Source organism: Ambystoma mexicanum, chromosome 6q, assembly GCF_040938575.1.
Source record: "Ambystoma mexicanum isolate Mex_15411 chromosome 6q, UKY_AmexF1_1, whole genome shotgun sequence".
Taxonomy (NCBI): domain Eukaryota; kingdom Metazoa; phylum Chordata; class Amphibia; order Caudata; family Ambystomatidae; genus Ambystoma; species Ambystoma mexicanum.
This window is the reverse complement of record NC_090937.1, coordinates 667079288-667098356: the sequence shown is the minus strand read 5'-3', so window position 1 is coordinate 667098356 and position 19069 is coordinate 667079288. Positions and strand designations below refer to the sequence as shown.

General features: G+C 46.6%; 1 protein-coding gene across 2 annotated transcripts in view; it reads right to left on the bottom strand.

The window, feature by feature from the left end:
• The window catches only part of ANXA5 (annexin A5), a 393243-nt gene that overhangs the window by 137913 nt on the left and 236261 nt on the right, over positions 1-19069 (bottom strand). For both annotated transcript variants that reach the window (XM_069631165.1, XM_069631166.1), the window contains exon 8: positions 16477-16533. In XM_069631165.1, the coding sequence (XP_069487266.1) occupies positions 16477-16533 (57 nt within the window). The remainder of the gene's footprint in view (positions 1-16476; positions 16534-19069) is intronic.

The following is a 19069-nucleotide window of genomic DNA, read 5'->3' as shown; positions in this document are numbered from 1 at the left end:
TGTATCTCCTTGTCCTTCCCCCGCCTTTAGAGCTATTAAGATGCCCCTCATCACTGCCTTAAGGCATCCTATATGGTTTCTGGTGAGACCTCATCTGATTTGTTTTCTCTAAAGTATTGCATCAGCTTTTCCCCCCCATTAGTACGCTCTGTATTGAATCGTGTAGGAGGTTGGTGGGGAATTTCCACTTCCACTGCCCCCCCTCTTCGTTTTTACACTCATGGTTATCCATAATGGGGCATGGTCCGATAGTGCGATGGATCCTATTTCGATTTCTCTCACCTTCCCTACTAGTCCTGTGGAGGCCCAGATGTAGTCTATCTGTGACATTGTTGAGTGTACATGGGAGTAGTGTGCGATACCCTGTTCCTGCCCCATTTTGAGCCTTCAGATATCATGGAGGGCCAACGTGGTCATCTTCTGTCTAAGTGCTTTGGAGTGTGGATTGTGTTCCCCCATCTGCTATTCCCACTCCTGTCCCGGGACCCAGGCTAAAAAGTCTGTGGCCTAAACAGTCTTCTCCTTGGCACAACTTTCTAGTTGTGATAGTATTCCCCTTATATATCTATCTGGTCTCACTTTTGGGACATATATTGATGGGAGCGTTAGCGCTGGCCCCGGATTTTTGTGACTAGGAATACATATCTACCTTCCTTTTCCGATTCAAAGGCCTTGACTTGTGCTCCCAGCCTATAATGTAGTGCAATTAGCAAACCTGCATTTTTTCTCCCCGGTATCACTTGTGTAAATCCTTTTATTTTGTACTTACATTTATCTTGTTTTCGAATGAGTGTTTTAGTACACTGCTGAGGTGGTGTTCTACTTTTCTCCTTTTGACTGGGGTGTAGCCCCCCCCCCAGCATTGAACATTAACATTTTAACATTCTTCATCCTGGTTTTATAAGTCTATTCCCTCCCTTGTTTTGCTCCTCCTGATTATGCTGTTCCTCCCTCTGGTACCCTCCCTTCCCTACCCCAACTTGTAAACCATAACCTCTCTTCAACTGCCCCCTTTCGCCCCTTTACATCTACCTGTGGCGGGTAGAGTTTCCCCATGTGTGTTCGAACGGAGTGTCCATCGCACCTGGCCCTCTTTTCTTCCAAGAGATAACTACATGGGGATTCCTAGACCCCACTTAATTTCCAAGATGTGCCCCCCTCTCCCATTCCCCTCGGACTACATTCTTATAATACGTGTTGCTGCCTTACCCCCTACTAGGGGTCCACTTCTCTTTTCTCATAGTCTTTCCCAACCAGAGATCGTTTCTTTTCCCCCCCCTTTTCTCCTCATGTTTTGCATCCACCTTTCCCTTTTCTCTGAACTGTTTTCCATTCCCATGGTTTCCTACGATTGGTTGCTCCACCTAGTCTGTGGTCTTGCCCCCCCCCTCGCTTTCTAAGTTCAATATCCACTTGCCTTCCTTGCATGTGGCTATTCTGTGGTTTTGTCCCACACAAGTGAATAGAAGGCCGAACGGGAACGTCCATTTGTATCTTATCTGTTTCATTGCCAAAAATTGCACCACTGGTCCCATAGGTTTCCTTTTTTAGAGCGTTGTTTGTTAAGTCTTGATATAGATGCACCTCACCTCAGTTGATTCTCACTTGCCCTGCCTGACTCGCTGTTAGGGAGAATTCTCAAAAATGTACCAAATCCCTTCACCTTAGAGACCCCCAGCAACTTGCTGGATTTTGAGGACTTGATTTTTTTTACCTGGTGTGACCCTTTTTCCCCACTCATGTATTTTGATATGCGTTTTACCTCGGTTTTCTTTGGTTATGGAGCCAAACCAGCTCCATAGGCACTAACTTTTTCAATTGTGTCACACAGCACCCTCAGTGCAGTGACACAGGGAAGCCTTTCAGGCTTTCCCCAAGGTTTAACTACCTTCTCTGGGATAAACTACAGTTTCCCAAAGTAAAGTGGAATTGACTTTAGTAGTCTTTCCAACTTCCTAGACACAGCACACCCCATCTTAAAATAGATTGCTGGAGGGGCGACTTAGTATCCCCTTTGCCTAGATACTCATGTAGCAGTCAAATGCTACACTTTCCTCTCAGAATGGCTAGTGGCAGTGGTTTTACAACAATCTACCATGATTTTTCCCGACCGCAAAGACTAGTAGTGTTAAATCGCGGGAGCCATGTTTTGCAAGATGGTGTCTGAGCCACCTTTGTTTAAACAGGTCCCGTCTTCTTTTTTTGCCATTTCTTTATAGAAAGGTCCTCCTAGAGTTTTGCTCTGCGTGCCAAACCAAGTTTGGTTCCTTTGTTTGTTCGCGTTTGGCGGGCTTCAGGACTGAAGACTGCCTCTGGCGCCCAAGTTTCTGGGGTGGACAGGAAGTGAGGGAGGTGTCCAAAACTCCCTGTGCTTAGTCTCCTAGGAGACCCACATGCACTCTGTGGTAATTGGCTAGCTGACTGTCCGGCAAAGGACAGCCACCCTGCAGGGTGGGCGACAGCTAGGCTGGAATGAATGGGAGAGAACTGAACAAAGGCGAGTCTTTTGGCTTGGGAGGCAGAGTCGACCACTGGACGAAGGGACCGTAGAAGAGCTTGAAGAGGATGCCCGCTGCAACTACTGGACCGTTGGTTTGCCCGGTGAAGCTCTGCTGCAGTGATTACTTGCAAAGTTTGCATCGACAGAGAAGCCCCTGCAAGGACGACTTCTCCCTTTGAGTTGGTGGGACCAATCAACACCAAGGTAAGCCACCAGGACACCCATCTCGGAGCTGGTTGAATTTCCTCAGAGTTGCTGCAGGAAACCAAATAGCCAGGGAGAGGGACACCAGATTGTATGCGTTACTTTTAAGCTGGTCAGAAGTGAGGACAGTCCACCTTGACAGCGCTTATTGCCATTTTCTGTACAGCAAGGAGCTGAAATGCGAAACTGCCACTGAAAGTAAAGTTTGCCGGTTGCCAGTTCTGACCGTGCCGGTGCAGTGCAGGAGTCTGCTGATGTCCTCCCTCTTGTCCCCATGACTTGGGCCCAGGAACAGTGAGATCAGCACAGGAACAGAAGTCACCAGCTGCATCTTTTCTTTATCAAGGAACTGTAAAGCAAGTCTAAGAACTTACCTCTTTTGTAGAAGTGCTTGTAACTTCCACAACTCACAGGCCTAATCATTTGATTCTTCTTTTCATCAAAGACTCGTACGAACTTGTGCAAAGACTTTTCCATTACTTACCAGAAGTGCTTTATCCTAGCCAAGACTTTTGCCCATTGACTTATAAAGAAGGCTTTATAACTGCCCGATTAATTGTTTATGCAAGAAACCGTAAGAGTTTATTTGAATACCTGTAACTGAATCTTTGTGTAACTCCACCACAGCTCACATTTCCCCTCTTGAGATAAGCCTGGCTGCTCAACACACTACCAAAACGGTGTTGTACAAGCTTATAACCAAAGGTTGGGCTGCCTATACATCTAGTCATAGTATAGTTCCCAGAGGGTACTGCATTCAAACTTTGCCTAACAGGGAGAAAAATATGTAACACAAAAATATACTTCATAAAATACACACTCAGTTTCACTAAATCAGTAGATACCCATTTGGGATGACACTTTCTACACCCTGAGGTGACCTAAATCACTAGGAAACTGGACATTAAACATCACTGACACATTTAGAGCAATACTGAGTTTGGTGTTAAAAGTGAAAGGTTTAGGGAATGAAACGATGGTTAACAAATATTCTTAAGCAGGTAAGTACTTAGGAACCACCCATGCAACGTAAATTAACCCTTTCCCAGCTACACAAGTTATAGAATGTGTGACTTTTGTTGAGGGATCGTTAAAGCACAAGGTCAGAGGGAGCCAGGACAGCCAATGTCAATTGAGCAAAGTCTAGGGGAGCTGAAGCACTTCTTTAAGGTAAGTAAAAAAGTCTTGCACATTGTTTTAGAAGTCTTTGTAGAAAATGAAATCACTGTTGGGCCACAAGCTGGGAGGCTTGTGAAGGGCAAAGCTGCAAGCAACTCTGCCAAAGCGCAACCAAGTCAAGTCTCAACTGAGAGCTAGCAAGGCTACACAAGAGGCAAGTACCCATTAGTTTACAGTACCTTTGGTCTGAAGAAATTGGTTCCAGCTGGCTTCTGTTCCAGTTGTAGTATGGCAGGTCCTGTTCATGGGCCTTAGTCGTGGGGACAAGAGGGAGGACATTTGGGGACTCCTACTCTACGGTTTGAAGGTCGGTAGCAGCAATGGGCAAACTTCAGATCAGCGGCATTTCACAGTTTCAGCTTCTCACGAATAGCACCACTGCAGTTCTCAGATACCTTATGGACTTTCCTCACATCTGGGGTCCAGCACTCTGTTGGGGTGGCTCGGGCTTGGTCAGTCCTACTTAATGCGAGTCCAGAGGATCTTCCTGGCGCTCGGTTCTAACTTAAAGATGAGACTCGATTCTGGTGTTCCTCTCCCTGGCAATCGGTTCCTGCAGCAGCAATGGAAGTACAGCCAGCTCCAAGAGGATTTCAAGATGAGTTCGTCTTGGGGTCGATTGGTCCCACCAACTCAAGGGGTGAAGTCATCCTTTGCAGGGCTTCTCTAGTCGAGGCAAATTCACAGCTTCAGCAATGCAGCAGGGCTCCACCGGGCAAACATACGGTCCAGGAGTTGCAGCAAGCGGCTCTTCCAAGTTCTTCAGATTTCTGCATCCAGTGGTTGTCTGCCTTCCAAGCAAAAGACCTTGCCTTATATGCAGGTTTCTCCCTTTCATTCGCAACCTAGCCGTCACTCACAGCAGGGTGGCTGTCCTCCAAGGACAGCCAGCCAGTCAATCACCTTTGGGTGCATTCCTGTAACCAAGGGGATTAAGCACAGTGCGTTTCGGGCACCACCCTCACTTCCTGCCCCCGCCAGACATACTGGAGCCTGAGGTGGGATTCGCTTGTGAATCCTGCCAAAGACAAAATGAACAAAGGGACCAAACCTGGTTTGGAGCGCAGAGTAAATCTCAAGAAGGCCCTTTCCAACAAGAAATGGTGACAAAATAAGACCGGGGCCATTTTGATGAAATGGGAACCCTTGGTGGCTTTACTGCAGCTGCAATTACAGCCCGCAGTAGAAACACACAATAGTAGGAAAATGTAACCACTGCCACCAGCCATTAATTGTAGAAAGGGTAACAAAAATATTACATGAGAAACTGGACAAAAGGGATACTAATTAACCTTCAGCACCCTATTGTAAGATACTGTGTGCTTGATCGAGAAAGTTACAAAATGTATGTAAAGTCAATTTCACTTCACTGCTCTTGGAAACAGTAGTTGAACCAAAACAAGGTATTTAAACCTTTGGGAAATCTGGAAGACTTCCCTGTGTCACTGCACTGAAGGTACTCTGACACAATGAAAAAAGATGATGCCTATGAAGTTCGTCAGACTCCGAAGTCACAAGAAACACGGAATAAATAACATTACAATTAAGAGGTAAAAAGTCCTAAAGTCCAGCAAAAAGAGCTGGGGGTCTCTAAGGTAGAAGGGAATTAGCACATTTTTGAGAATTCTCCCTAATTGTACAGCTCTATATTAGGCAAAGTTGGAACGCAGTACCCTCTGGGAACACTACAGGCAACTATGACTACAACAGGTGACTTCAGTAACAAGGATGCTGGGGGACATTAATACCTTACGGTTGGCATTCAGAATACTCTTTAAAAGTAAGTAAAAGGCAAAGGTTATTAGAACACAAGAATTTACAAATATTCATAAGTAGGGCAAATAATTTCAGATAGAACTTAGAAGAGTCAATCCATTCAAGAGCTAAGCCAAAGTCAATAGGCCAAATACCTGAATTGCTGCATCCTATACAAAGTAAGTAACTGGAAAAGTATTTGCACAAGTTCTTAGGAGTCTTTGATAAAAAGACTAACAAAATGTAGGGCCACAAGGTGATTAGACTTGTGAGTTGCAAGTTACAAGCACTTCCACAGTAAGAGGTACGCCCTTAGGCTAGTTTTACAGTACCTTAGTAAAGAAGAAAAAGATGCAGCTGAAGACTTCTGTTCCTGTGCAGCTCTGCAGATCTGTTCCTGGGCCTCAGTCATGGGGACAAGAGGGAGGTGGTCAAGGGACTCCAGCACGGTACTGGTACTGTCAAAGCTGGCAACCGGTTAACTTTACTTTCAGTGGCCGTTTCACGTTTCAGCTCCTTGCGGTACAGCAAATCGCAATAAGCGTGGTTCCTGGCTGTCAAGGTGGACTTTCCACACATCGGAGGTCCCGCACTCAACTGAGGGTGGTCAGGTTTGATCAGTCCTGCTTCATGGGAGTCCGAAGGAGCTTCCAAAAGCTTTAGGCCATCTTACAAGCAACGCACACAATCTGGTGTCCCTCTCCCTGGCTCTACGGTTTCCTGCAGCAACTCTGAGGAAATTCAACCAGCTCTGAGATGGGTGTCCAGGTGGCCTACATGAGAGTTGATTGGTCCCACCAACTCATAGGAAGAAGTCGTCCTTGCAGGGCTTCTCGGTTGATGCAAACTTAATGATTCGGACCTGCAGCAGGGCTTCACCAGTCAAACCAACGGTCCATGAGTTGCAGCAGCCGTCCTCTTCAAGCTTTTCTTCAGATCCTTTGTCCAGTGGTCGACTGCCTTCCAAGCCAAGAGACTCTTATTTATTTCTCTTCCATTCATTCCAGCCTAGCTGCCACTCACCCAGAACGGTGGTTGTTGCCGGACAGTCAGCCAGCCAATCGTCACAGAGTGCATTTGGGCCTCTTAGGAGACTAAGCACAGGGAGTATCTGGCACCTCCCTCACTTCCTGCCTACCCCTAACACTCTGGAGCCAGAGGCGGGTTTCACTCCCGAAGCTCACCAAAGGCGAATGAACAAAGACCAAGCCTGGTTTGGCACGCAGAGGAAAACTCTAGAAGGACCTTTTCACAAAGACCAGGTGAAAAAAGAAGACCGGGCACCATTTTAACAACGATGGCTAGACGCCATTTTGAAAAAGATGGCTCCCACGGCCAACGTTACGGGGTCCGCGAAAGGTCGCAGTAAATGCAAACCATGGTAGTTCAAAACGAAACCACAGCCACCAACCAGTCAATTGAGGAAAGGGTAACAAAAAATGTTACATGAGCATTTCAACACAGGGGATACTAAGTAACCCCTCCAGCACTCTATTGTAAGATAGTATTGTACTTGCTAGACCCAGCACACCCCAAGTAAAGTCAATTTCACTTTACTGCTCTGGGAAACAGTAGTTGATCCCAGAGAAGGTATTTAAACCTTGGGAAAGCTGGAAGACTTCCATGTGTCACTGCACTGAAGGTGCTTTGTGACAATTGTAAAGGAGGATGCCAAACACAAACACATTGAATTGAAAAGTTCAAAGTCCCAAAGTTTAGCAAAAGAGCTGGAAGGCTCTAAGGTGGAAGGGATTAGCACATTTTTGATAATTCGCCCCAACACTCTAAAGCTCACATTACCCCTCTTAAGATGAGCCTGGCTACTCAGTCAGTACGAGCTTGTGTAGAACAAGCCTATATTAAAAGGTGGGTTACCTAATACCAATAGATAAGTCTTGTAAAGTCGCACACCAGTTGGACTCTACAAATTCCTACCCAACAGGCTACAGATCCCAAGGTTTCCCCTGTTCAATATAACTAGAGTGGCCTCCTAAACTCTGTCCACCAGGCCAGAGTTTCGAAATCCATCTCAACAGTATCTTCCAGTGAATTGGGTTTGAGATGCCCATAATGAATAGACGATCTGTAGATGCGGGCCTAAACCATTGTTCAATGCTAGGATGAACAGCCTTGGTTAGAGCTGGAGCAGAAAGGGATAGTATTAATAGACTTTTCACAGATCGTAATAGAGTAGAGGTCTTCAAACTGTGGTCCCAAGGGGGGCATGAGAGCACGGCATGAAATGTTGTGGCCCATTTTGACTAGCCTACACTAGCATTTTTGGTACGGCATCGTCCTATTGACCTGTAGGCCAGTCGGAACCTGGCTGCTCATCCATAATGGGCGAGGGGTGTCCAACCAAGTGGCCCACCTCACCCATCATGAGGAGCCGAGGAGCCAAGGAGCCAGCCCAGTGAAACACAAAGTTTCCCTTTGACAGTTCAGTTTGCCAGCTGCACATGCTCACTGAGCCATGCAACGCTGGGGGAGTTTTGCATGGCTCATTGGAAATGCTGGCTGGGGCACTGCAGGTCTGTATGTGCAAGTGTGAGCTCCCGCGCCTCCTCACACATACGGACAGAGCAACCTGGAGCAGGGCATTTCAGCACCCATGCACAGGCCCCTGCAGAAGGTACGTTTATATTAATTTATTTTTTATTTAAATGCGTATGGATGCGTGCATGCCTGTGATACGAGTGACTGTATGGTGATGGGTCCTTGCATGAATGATGAGTGTGAGTGTTTTGGCCCGTTGAGCTGATTTTGGCGAGAGGGGGCTAGAGGGGAGAAGGAGGGTTGTATAACAAAGGCATTTTAAAAATGCCTTTGTTGCACAATCCCCCTACCCACCTGCCAAACATCAGCTCTCCTGAGGCACTGGAGCCCAGGGGACAGGGATGGTATTTTTTATTACTGGATATCCAGTCAAAAACACCATGCTTTCCCCTTGTCCCCCCCAGCACCAATTGCAACTATTTGGCTTTTTACCCTTTATTTTTTTTTAAAGTATTCTCCAAAATGCAACATTTTAACCCATTATGTAAAAAAAGAATTAACAGGTGGAAAACCCCCCACGAATCCCCATTGATTGGTCCGGGCTTCCTCGCTGTGCTCGGTCGCTATGGCATTTCTGGGAAATATTTATGCCCCTCCACTTAAAAAAAACAATTCACCTGCTCCCACTGGCCCTCGGACTGTGTTGGGAATGGGGTAGGGGGAGCCTAGGGACTGTGGTGGGAGCAGGATGGGCGGGAGCCCAGGGTCTGATGGGAGCAGGTGGGGGGAGCACAGGGTCTATACTGGGAGTAGGGTGTGGTGACAGCGCGCAATAGTTCATAGACATTTATACATACTGTCCATTTGGCATTTTGGGGGGCAGCCTGCCCAAATGTTGTTCAAGGGGGGGCCCAGGCCAAAAAAGTTTGAAGACCGCTGTAATAGAGGACTATACTGTCCCATTTGTTTTTTTCTTATTCAGAAATCTCATGAATGAAGTCTGTGTCCTCTGACTCATGAGTCAATTCTGAAAAATACTGCAGCCTTTTAAAAGGAGGTAATTATATAAAATGACATGATATGGCATTTATAACACGCCTATACACAAGTGTTTGAGGCATAGAGTGTAAGGCAAGATTGTATGCAGTACCCTTTGGGTGCACTACAATAAACTTGACCTCCTGGCAATAGGAACCCAACCTTTGGTATAAGTCTGTACTACAGAGGTTGGTAGTGTGGCTGAGCAGCCAGGCTCATCTCAAGAGGGGTCAATGTGAGCTGCAGGGGAGTTGCACAGAGATTCACAGCGACAAGTATTCAAATATGCATTTCTCGCCTTAAAAGCATTTGAGGATTATATCTGCTTAGATTCACATGCTGTCTAGTAGCAAGGCTGTCTTAGAGAAGATCTTTGAGACTTACCTCATGCATAGGTTCAAAGGGAGACCCTCATGAGTCTAGTCAAAATCACATTTAGGTCCCATCCGGGAGCTGGGTTTGAAATGGGCAGATGAATCCTCTTAACCCCTTCCATGAAAAACTTGATAACTGGTATTTTCTACCATGACACCTTTTGTTGTGACGTAGTGTAGGCTGAGAGAGCAGCTAAGTGAACCTTCAGGGAATTTTAAAAAAGGCCCAAGTCTAGTAGGCAAGTCAGGAACAATACAATGTGAGTGGAAGCGCAGTCAATGGGATTGATGCCCTTGGCATTACACCAGATAACGAAGCGCTTCCATTTACTGGAATAGCAATATCGGGTGTTGGGTTTTCTCGCCTCCCTGAGTAGGTCCATGCAACTGAGGAAGTTGAAGGTGTCGGAACTCAATGAGTTCAGGAGCCAGGCTGCCAAGTTCAGAGTTTGCAGGCATGGTTGAAGAATCCCTCCCCTGTTCTGAGATAACATGTACGGGCAGGGCAGTTTGTGAGCGAGGGACATCTCCATTAGATGAGAACCAGGATTGGCGGGCCCACATGGGGGCCACCAATATCATGGCAACTGGTTCCTGATGCATCTTGTGCACAATCTTGTTGTGCAGGGGAGTCGGGGGTAAATTTCCCTGACCATACTATCCAGAGACCGTTCCCCTTGGAGCGGTTCTGGGGGTACCTGGAGGCGTAATCTTGGCATTAAGCGTTCTCCAGAGTTGCGTACAAGTCAATCGCTCTGAAGCCCCATAGCACAAAGACGTTGGGGACAAAGTCTTTGTGTAGCCGCCATTCAAACTCTATGGGCAGTGGGAAGTCTCTGCTGAGCATGTCCGCGAGAAGATGGGAGTTCCCCAGGAACGCGTTGTGACAACAGGAACATCTTGCGTTTGAGAGCCCATATCCAAATGTTTTGGGACAGCTTGGATAGCCCTGGAGAGGGTGTGCCCCCTTGTTTGTTCAGGTAGTACATGGCTGTGGTGCAGTCTGTCAAGATCAGGACTGTCGTCCCCTGTAACTGTTTGAAAGGCTTTCAGTGCTTTGAATACAGCTAGTAGCTCTAACAGATTTATGTTGTTGGATGCTACTTGTGGGGACCACACGCTGTGCGGTGTCTGCTGAGCAGGTGATTTACCCCCCCCCCCCCCCACGAGAGATGTGTCGTGAGAGTGGCTTCTACTGCAGGGGTGGTGAAGGGTTTTCCCCTTCAAGTTGTTTTCCCTCAACCACCATTGCAGAGAAAGAACGAGGGCTGGCGAGAGAACTACCAGATCTTCCCAATGACCGCTGGCCTGACACCACTGGCTGTTAAGCCACTCTTGCATGGGACGCAGACACGCGTGAGGAACTAAGTAAATCCAGGACGCCATAACTTCTAACACACGCATGGCCTTGTGTACCGTCACTTCCCGACTGGCTACATACTGAGGGATCTGAAACAGCATGTTCTGAACCCTCTCGGAGTGGAAGACGAGGCTGTCTTTTGTCCGAATTAGAGCCCCTAGAAATTTTTTGACTTGTCTGGGGTCTAAGCTGGACTTCTTCTCGTTGATGGCGAATCCCAGACCGAATAAGAGGTCTGTTGTCTGAGTGCTATGAGCCAGTGGTCGACGTAAGGGTAAACCGAGACGGATAGTCTGCACAGGTGCGCTGACGCTACTGCCAGTACCTTCGTAAAGACCCTTGGCACTGAGGCAATGCCGAAGAGGAGTACATTAAACTGATCGAGGACAAACACCATCATGAACCATTGGTGTTTTCTGTGCGCTGGTAACATTGAAATATGAAAGAATGCATCTTTCATGCCCAGTGTTGCCATGTAATCCCCCCCATTTCAACAGCGGGATTACTTCCTTACAAAACTTTTGAGGTTTGACGGACTTGTTCGCTGGGCGCAAGTCTAGCACAGGGCGCATGGTGAGATCCTTTTTGGGTACAAGGAAGTACACAGAATAAATACCCTCATTTACCTGTAGAATCGGGGCTACTTCTATGGCACCCTTTCCTAGAAGGATATCCACTTCTTGCAGTAGGATAGGCAGATGTTCCGGAGGCAGGCATCTTGATTTTGGCGGTTCGAATTAAGGTGGTGTTCGGGAGAACTCTCAAAAATCGGACAATTCCCTTCACCTTAGAGACCCCCAGCAACTTTGCTGGATTTTGAGGACTTGATTTAATATTCTTAAAACAGTGAAGACCCCATTTGGGATGGCCCACAGTCACAACCTACTCCCTGAGGTGATTAATAGTTAGGGTGCTGGGGACATTAATATCTTACTGTAGCATTTAGTATACTCTTAGAAATTAAAGGAAACGGTTACTAGAACACACAAGAAGTCACAAATATTCTTAAGCAGGCAATTACTTTTTGATCCCTTAAGCAGAGTCCTTCAGTTATAACAGGTTAGGCCAAAGTCAATGGGCAAAAGTCTTACATGAGCTAAAGCACTTCTGGTAGTTCAGTAGAAAGGTCTTTGCACAGTGTTTTATAAGTCTTCAAGAAATGAAGAATCAACGTAGGGCCACAAGCTGATTAGACTTGTGAGTAGTAGAAGATGCAAGCAACTCTACAATAAAGAGGTAAATTCTCTCAGACCTTACAGTACACCTTTGTATTGAAGAAAAAGAGCAGCAGATAACTTCTGTTCCTGGACAGCTCTGCAGATCTCACCGTTACTCGGCCTCAGTCGTGGGGACAAGACGGAGGGCATCTGAGGACTCCTGCACTGCAATGGGACGGTAACCGCTCGCAACCAGCAATCTTTCCAACAAGTGGCACTTCGGCGTTTCAGCTCCTCGCGACTATCGCAAATAGCAACACAGCAGTTTCTGGCTGTCTAGATGGCCTTTCCTTGACTCTGGGGTCGCGCACTCTGTTAAGGGGCCTCAGGCTCGGCCAGTCCTGCTTCCTGGGAGTTCGAGGATTTTCCTGGAGCTCTTGGCCAACTTAAAAGCAACGCACACAATCCGGTGTTCCGCTACCTGGCTATACGGTTTCCAGCAGCAACTCTGGAAATTCAACCAGCTCCAAGAGAATTTCCAGGTGGCTTACTTTGGGGTAGATTGGTCCCACCAATTTAAGGGGAGAAGTGGTCCTTGCAGGGGCTTCTCCGTCGATACGAGTTTGGAGTTTCAGCACAGCAGCATGGCTTCAGCAGGCAAACCAATGGTCCATGAGTTGCAGCAGGGATCCTACTCAAGTTCTTCGCTTCCTTCGTCCACGGGTCGACTGCCTTCCAAGCCAAAAGACTCGCCTTTTATTCAGTTCTCTCCCATTCATTCCAGCCTAGCTGTCACTCACCCAGCAGGGTGGCTGTCCTTGCCCGACAGTCAGCCAGCCAATCACTACAGAGTGCATTTGGGTCTCCTAGTAGACCAAGCACAGGGAGTTTCGGGCACCTCCCCCACTTCCTGCCCCACCAGACACCATGGAGCCAGAGGCGTGCTTTACTCTTGAATCCCGCCAAAGGCAAAGCGAACAAAGGGACCAAACCTGTTTTGACATGCCGAGTAAATCGCAAGAAGGACCTTTCCACAAAGAAATGGCAAAAAAAGAAGACCGGGGTCATTTTGACAAAAATGTCACCCTTGGTTGCTTTACTGCAGCTGCGAACGCATCCTGCGGTAAATGTCCACCACGGTAGTTAAAAGTAAACCACGGCCACCAGCCATTAAGTGAGGAAAGGGCAACAAAAAATGTTACATGAGAACAAAGGGGATACTACGTAGCCCCTCCAGCACCCTATTGTAAGATAGGGTGTGCTGGGTCTAAAAAGTTACAAATTTAAGTAAAGTCAATTTCACTTTACTGCTCTGGGAAACAATAGTCTATCCCAGAGAAGGTATTCAAACTTTTGGGAAATCTGGAAGGACTTCCCTGTGCCACTGCACTGAAGGTGCAGTGTGACACAATGTAAAAGATGATGCCTATGGAGTTTGGCAGACTCCACAACCAAAAGAAACAGTCCAAAAATCACATTAAAATACGAGAGTGGGAATGAAGGGTCTCTCCCTCTCCAGGTTAAAAAAAATCAAGCGCTCAAAATCCAGCAAAGGGGTCTCTAAGATGGAAGGCATTAGCACATTTCAGAGATTTCCCTTAACATCGAGGAGAAGAGCATTGATAGGTGATGACAATACAAGATCATCTAGGTTGTCTGGGGATGGACCATGAAGTCACCTGGCTCAGTGTCCGGTTCTTCCTCAAGAGGCTCTACCTTCTCATCAGAATATAGATACATTTGATGGCCTCCTCATAAGTAGGTGTAGGTTCTACTCTCACTGGTTCTGTATGTGAAACCTCCTCTTCATGTATAATGTGTTTGTGTTTTATTGGATGCAGGTCCAAAAGCTCCATGAAGGAGGCCATTTTATCTAAGGTTTTCTCAAACCTTTCCTTTATCCAAGCCCCAGGTGTGGCCTTCAGTGGGAAAACCACCTCTTCCTCTTGACCTTCCTGAAATTCTACATGTGGCAGTTTTTTTTTTAGTTTTTTTATTGCATCTGTGAAGAGGAACTACCATCAGTGTAACCAGATTTGATACAACCAGCATCAAAATGGTTTCAGTGCATGCGGTTTTAGTTTTTGTGTATGTACACTAACCTTCGGTGCAGAGCCAGATACATTCGGCATTTGTGAAGTTTTCTGAACATGCACAGAGTGAGAACTACTCGCACAGAGGTTCTCCGATGGTGCTGAGGGCACCTGTTCCACCAAATGCTTTGACCCTTTCGTCTAATCCAAAGCCGTAGTTAGCAATGAGTTTGCTTGGCGTTCCTGTACTGCGCACCGAACCTGTCCCACGAGTATGCTTCATATGTTGGACCTTGTCACCAGGGGAGCATGGTAATGGAAGTTAGGGTTGGAGTAGGTTTTGTGAAAAGAAATCGGAGCGAGAAGGAGGCATCAAGGAGAAGAGATGATAGGGATGGAAGAGTGTTAAGATGGTTCTGAGGAGAGTGAAGAGATGTAGAAGGGAAAGGAAGAGAACATGCAAAATGTATGGCAAGAGTAAAGATGAGAAGAAGCAATTGAGGGTACACAGACAGGTTACAGGACACAGCAAAGAAAAAGGCTTATAGGCCAAGTGTCAAGTAGGCTGGCCAACAGCTGATCTTCACCGTCCCACCCATGGATGGATGCTCCTAGGGAGTTCAGAAGGGATTAAACTCTTGTCATCTGATCGCCTAATCATCAGTGGTTGGTCTCTGATATTGCCCCTCGAGTTGTGGGCTGAGGCGATTTCTACCTGATGGGTGTTCCCAGCCATGGTATGTCCTATTGCTGGGCAGAGGAGGATGTGGCAAGTTGTCCCATCCATAGGTGGACTGAGCCAGCCCCCAGCTGAGAGCTCAGCAAAAGGAGGACCTGGAGCCATTAGACAACATCTCAAGCTGAAGAGTATGGGAACCACTGAAGGACTGCTGATGCGACAAGCAGTGGGCAAACCAGCAACTGTCTTTCAGATCTCTGCCTTCAACTCGACTGGGAAGGATCTGAACCAGCTGCCTTACTCCTCTGGAATGGTGGGACCAACCAGTGTGAAAACCTGCTGTGCATCCATCAGGATTTAAAGTCAGTCATCATTGGAAACCTTTACTGGCATCCTCACATCACTGCTGGGATCTTGAAAATGGTTCTAGATCTACAGGCCACACACAAGGTTGCACCTGTGGATTTCAACACAAAAGGTTGCATTCCAAAGGTGCAACCTTGTGTGCGGCCTTCTCAGTCCCCGTCAGTGGGGAGGGGCTGCTACGCAACACTGTCCGCGCCAGCCTCCCCCACTTATCCACTGCGGGCTCTGGCCTCCAGCTGCCTGCTCCTTCAGCGCTCTAGATAGCGTGTCCCCAGAAGCCGAGGCGCAGCACGCTGCACTTTTGTACATTACCTTTTGTGCCCTCAGGCTTCCGGGGCCACGTTATCTAGACTGTATACCCTTGCAAACCTGCTGCTATCTCACCAAAAGGAAGAGCCTGCCTATACCCTTCACATAATACTCTGCTTCACCAAGGGTTCTCCCCCATTCATCTGCATGCATCTACCATTGCGGGATATCATAGTTCTTCCAATGTTGTTTAAAGTAGTTTTCTGGATCTGCCTGCTTCTCATGGCCTCCGACTCCTCAAGATCCTGATCTTTAAAAGTGGAAAGATTATGAATGTGCTCTGGTCTATATATGGAAAGACATGGAACACTATACCATCTGTGATGTGTCGACCTGCTGGGTTCTGGAGGGGTGGGCATATGCTGGAAACAGCCAGATGGAAAGGGATGGGACACCACAATTGGTTTCCCATTTGCAGCTACAGGTTTGAAAAAAGAACGAAAGGATTTCAAGAATCAAAAACATGACAAGAAAATTCAGGAGAGCCAGCTCAGTGCTCTTTAGCGTACAACTTAGTCTCTGCAGGCCATTTCCATAATTTACCATTGAGCGCAAGCCTATACATCCATGTCATTAAAAGTAAAAATCCCCAATATTAGGTGGAAATAGATGCTCGTTTTTACTAAGATTGTAAAAACTCAGGATTTCCAGCCTAACCAACCGAAGGTATTCAAAGCATGTGAATCAATGACTGATCAAGTGCTGGAGATTCAATGAGCATGCTGTGGGGTACAAAGATGGGCCCAATGGAAGCAATAGCAGTTTGTCAGTCACCAGTCTGCCAGACCAACTGGCCGGTGTTCATCAGATACAGGGTTGATGACAGCTTCACTTTGTTAGTCTATAACGCTCAAGGTATCTCCATGCAAGCCTAACAGCCATGTCAGTTGGCTCAAGTGGCCCATTTGTGTCAACTTATACGACCTTAAAGCTAAGCCCGAAACTGAAATACCACTGCAACCAGGTTGCTACTGTACAAATAGTTTTTTCCCAAAACTTGGCAAACAAATGATAAAGAAATCCCACCTTTGCATCTTGCTCAATCTCGCCATCATTAACTTTACCGTCAGGTTCTCTATTTGCCTAAAATAGAAACATGGACAAGTATACGTTTTAGTGACAGAGGAAATACTTTGTGTTTTAACAGATCCATAATAAAGTAAAGGTCACATTCCTTCTCTGATAAACAGATGTTGGCCTATTCAGCACTGCAACTGTATTCAATACCTTCAGGCCTCGTGGGGGAAGGGTTACTTTGGTCAAGGGCCAGACTGCCCGAAAACTAAGCAACGATACTACACCCAGCCATTAACATTGTAATACTGACCCAAAGTCAAATGGTATGTGTTAGGCAAAGTTTGTATGCAGTACCCTGTGGGAATACTACAATCGACTACAGGTCTAGGCAAACCAACCTTTGGTATAAGCTTGCACTACAGTTTTGGTAGCGTGTTGAGCAGCCAGGCTTATCTCAAGAGGGGAAATGTGAGCTGTAGTGGAGTTACAAAGATTCACAGTTACAGATAATAAACTCTTATACTCAAATATTAAATTAATAATTATGCAAGAAACCTTATCAGTCAGTTATAAAGCCTTCTGCAGAAGGGAGCAAATATAATAGTAACAAAGATACTTCAATACTGTACAGTCTTACTTTTTAAATCAGTAAAGAGCCTTTTGGGATGGCCCACAGACAACCTACACCCACAGGTGACTTCAATAACAAGGGTGCTGGAGACATTAATATCTTACTGTTGGGATTTAGACTACTTTCAGAGATTGGTAAAATGCAAAGGTTATCAGAACACAAGAGACCACAAATATTCTTAGGCAGGCAAATACTTTTCGCTCTTCCAAGAAGCACTATCTTCAATAGGCTAAGCCAAAGTCAATGGGCAAAAGTCTTGTATAGGATGAAGCACTTCTGGTAAGTAAATGGAAAAGGCTTTGCACAAGTTCTTGGGAGTCTTTGATGAAAGGAAGAATCAAATGTAGGGCCACAAGCGGATTAGACTTGTGAGTTGTAGAAGTTACAAGCACTACAGTAAGAGTACACTCAGACTTTGTTACAGTACCTTAGAAATGAAGAAAAAGGTGCAGTTGATGACCTATGTTCCCGTGCAGCTCTGCAGATCTCGCTGTTCCTGGGCCTCAGTCATGGGGACAGAAGGGAGGACATCTGGGGACTCCTCCAATGAACTGGGACGGTCAAAACTTGCAAGCCGGCAAACTTCACTTTCAGTGGCTGTTCAGTGTTTCAGCTCCTCACGTCTACCGCAAGTAGCAACACAGCAGTTCCTGGCTATCGAGATGGACTTTCCTTGCTTCTGGGGTCCCGCACTCTGTTGAGGGAGCTCGGGCTTGGTCCGTCCTGCTTCCTGGGAGTCCGGAGGTTCTTCCAAAAGCTCTAGGCCAGCTTAAAAGCAACACAATCTGGTGTTCCTCTCCCTAGCTATACGGTTTCCAGCAGCAAGTCTGTGGAAATTCAACCAGCTCCAAGATGGATGTCCAGGTGGCTTACTTTGGAGTGGATTGGTCCCACCAACTCAAGGGTAGCAGTCGTCCTTGCAGGGGCTTCTCCGTCGATGCGAACTTAGCGTTTCGGCACTGCAGCAAGGCTTCACCGTGCAAACCAACGGTCCAGGAGTTGCAGCAGGCATCCTTCAAGCTCTTTGGTTCCTTCATACAGTGGTTGACTCTGCCTTCCAAGCCAAAGGACTCGCCTTTTATTCAGTTCTCTCCCATTCATTCCAGCCTAGCTGTCAGTCACCCAGCAGGGTGGCAGTCCTTTCCGGACAGTCAGCCGGCCAAACAGAGTCCATTTGGGTCTCCCGGGAGACTAAGCACAGGGAGTTTGACACCTCCCTCACTTCGTCTACCCCAGACACCCTGGAGCCAGAGGAGGGTTTCACTCCTGAACCCCGCCAAAGACAAAATGAACAAAGAGACCAAACCTAGTTTGGCATGCAGTAAATCTCAAGAAGGACCTTTACACAAAGAAATGGTGAAAAAAGAAGACCGGGCGCCATTTTGACAAAGATGGCTCCCGTGGGTGCTTTACTGTAGCTGCGAAAGCAGCCCGGGATAAAGGTACACCATGGTAGTTCAAACGAAACCACTGCCTCCAGCCATTCAGTGAGCAAAGGGTAACATAAAATAAATTTACATGAGAAACTAGACAAAGTAGATACTAGGTAACCCCTCCAGCATTCTATTGTAAGATAGGGTGTGCTGGGTCTAGTAAGTTACAATGCCAACTAAAGTCAATTTCACTTTGCTGCACTTGGAAACAGTGTATCCAAGAGAATGTATTTAAACCTTTGGGAACAGAAGTCATAAACTGCATCTTTTCTTCATTTCTAAGGTACTGTAAAAAGTCTGAGAGAACTTACCTCTTACTGTAGAGTGCTTGCCACTTCTGCAACTCACAAGTTTAATGAGCTTGTGGCCCTACATTTGATTCTTCTTTTCATCAAAGACTAAGAACTTGTGCCAAGACTTTTCCATTTAATTACCAGAAGTGCTTCATCCTATGCAAGACTTTTCCCCCCATTGACTTTGGCTTAGCCTATTGAACTGAATGAAAATCTAAAAGTATTTGCCTGCTTAATATTGTGGT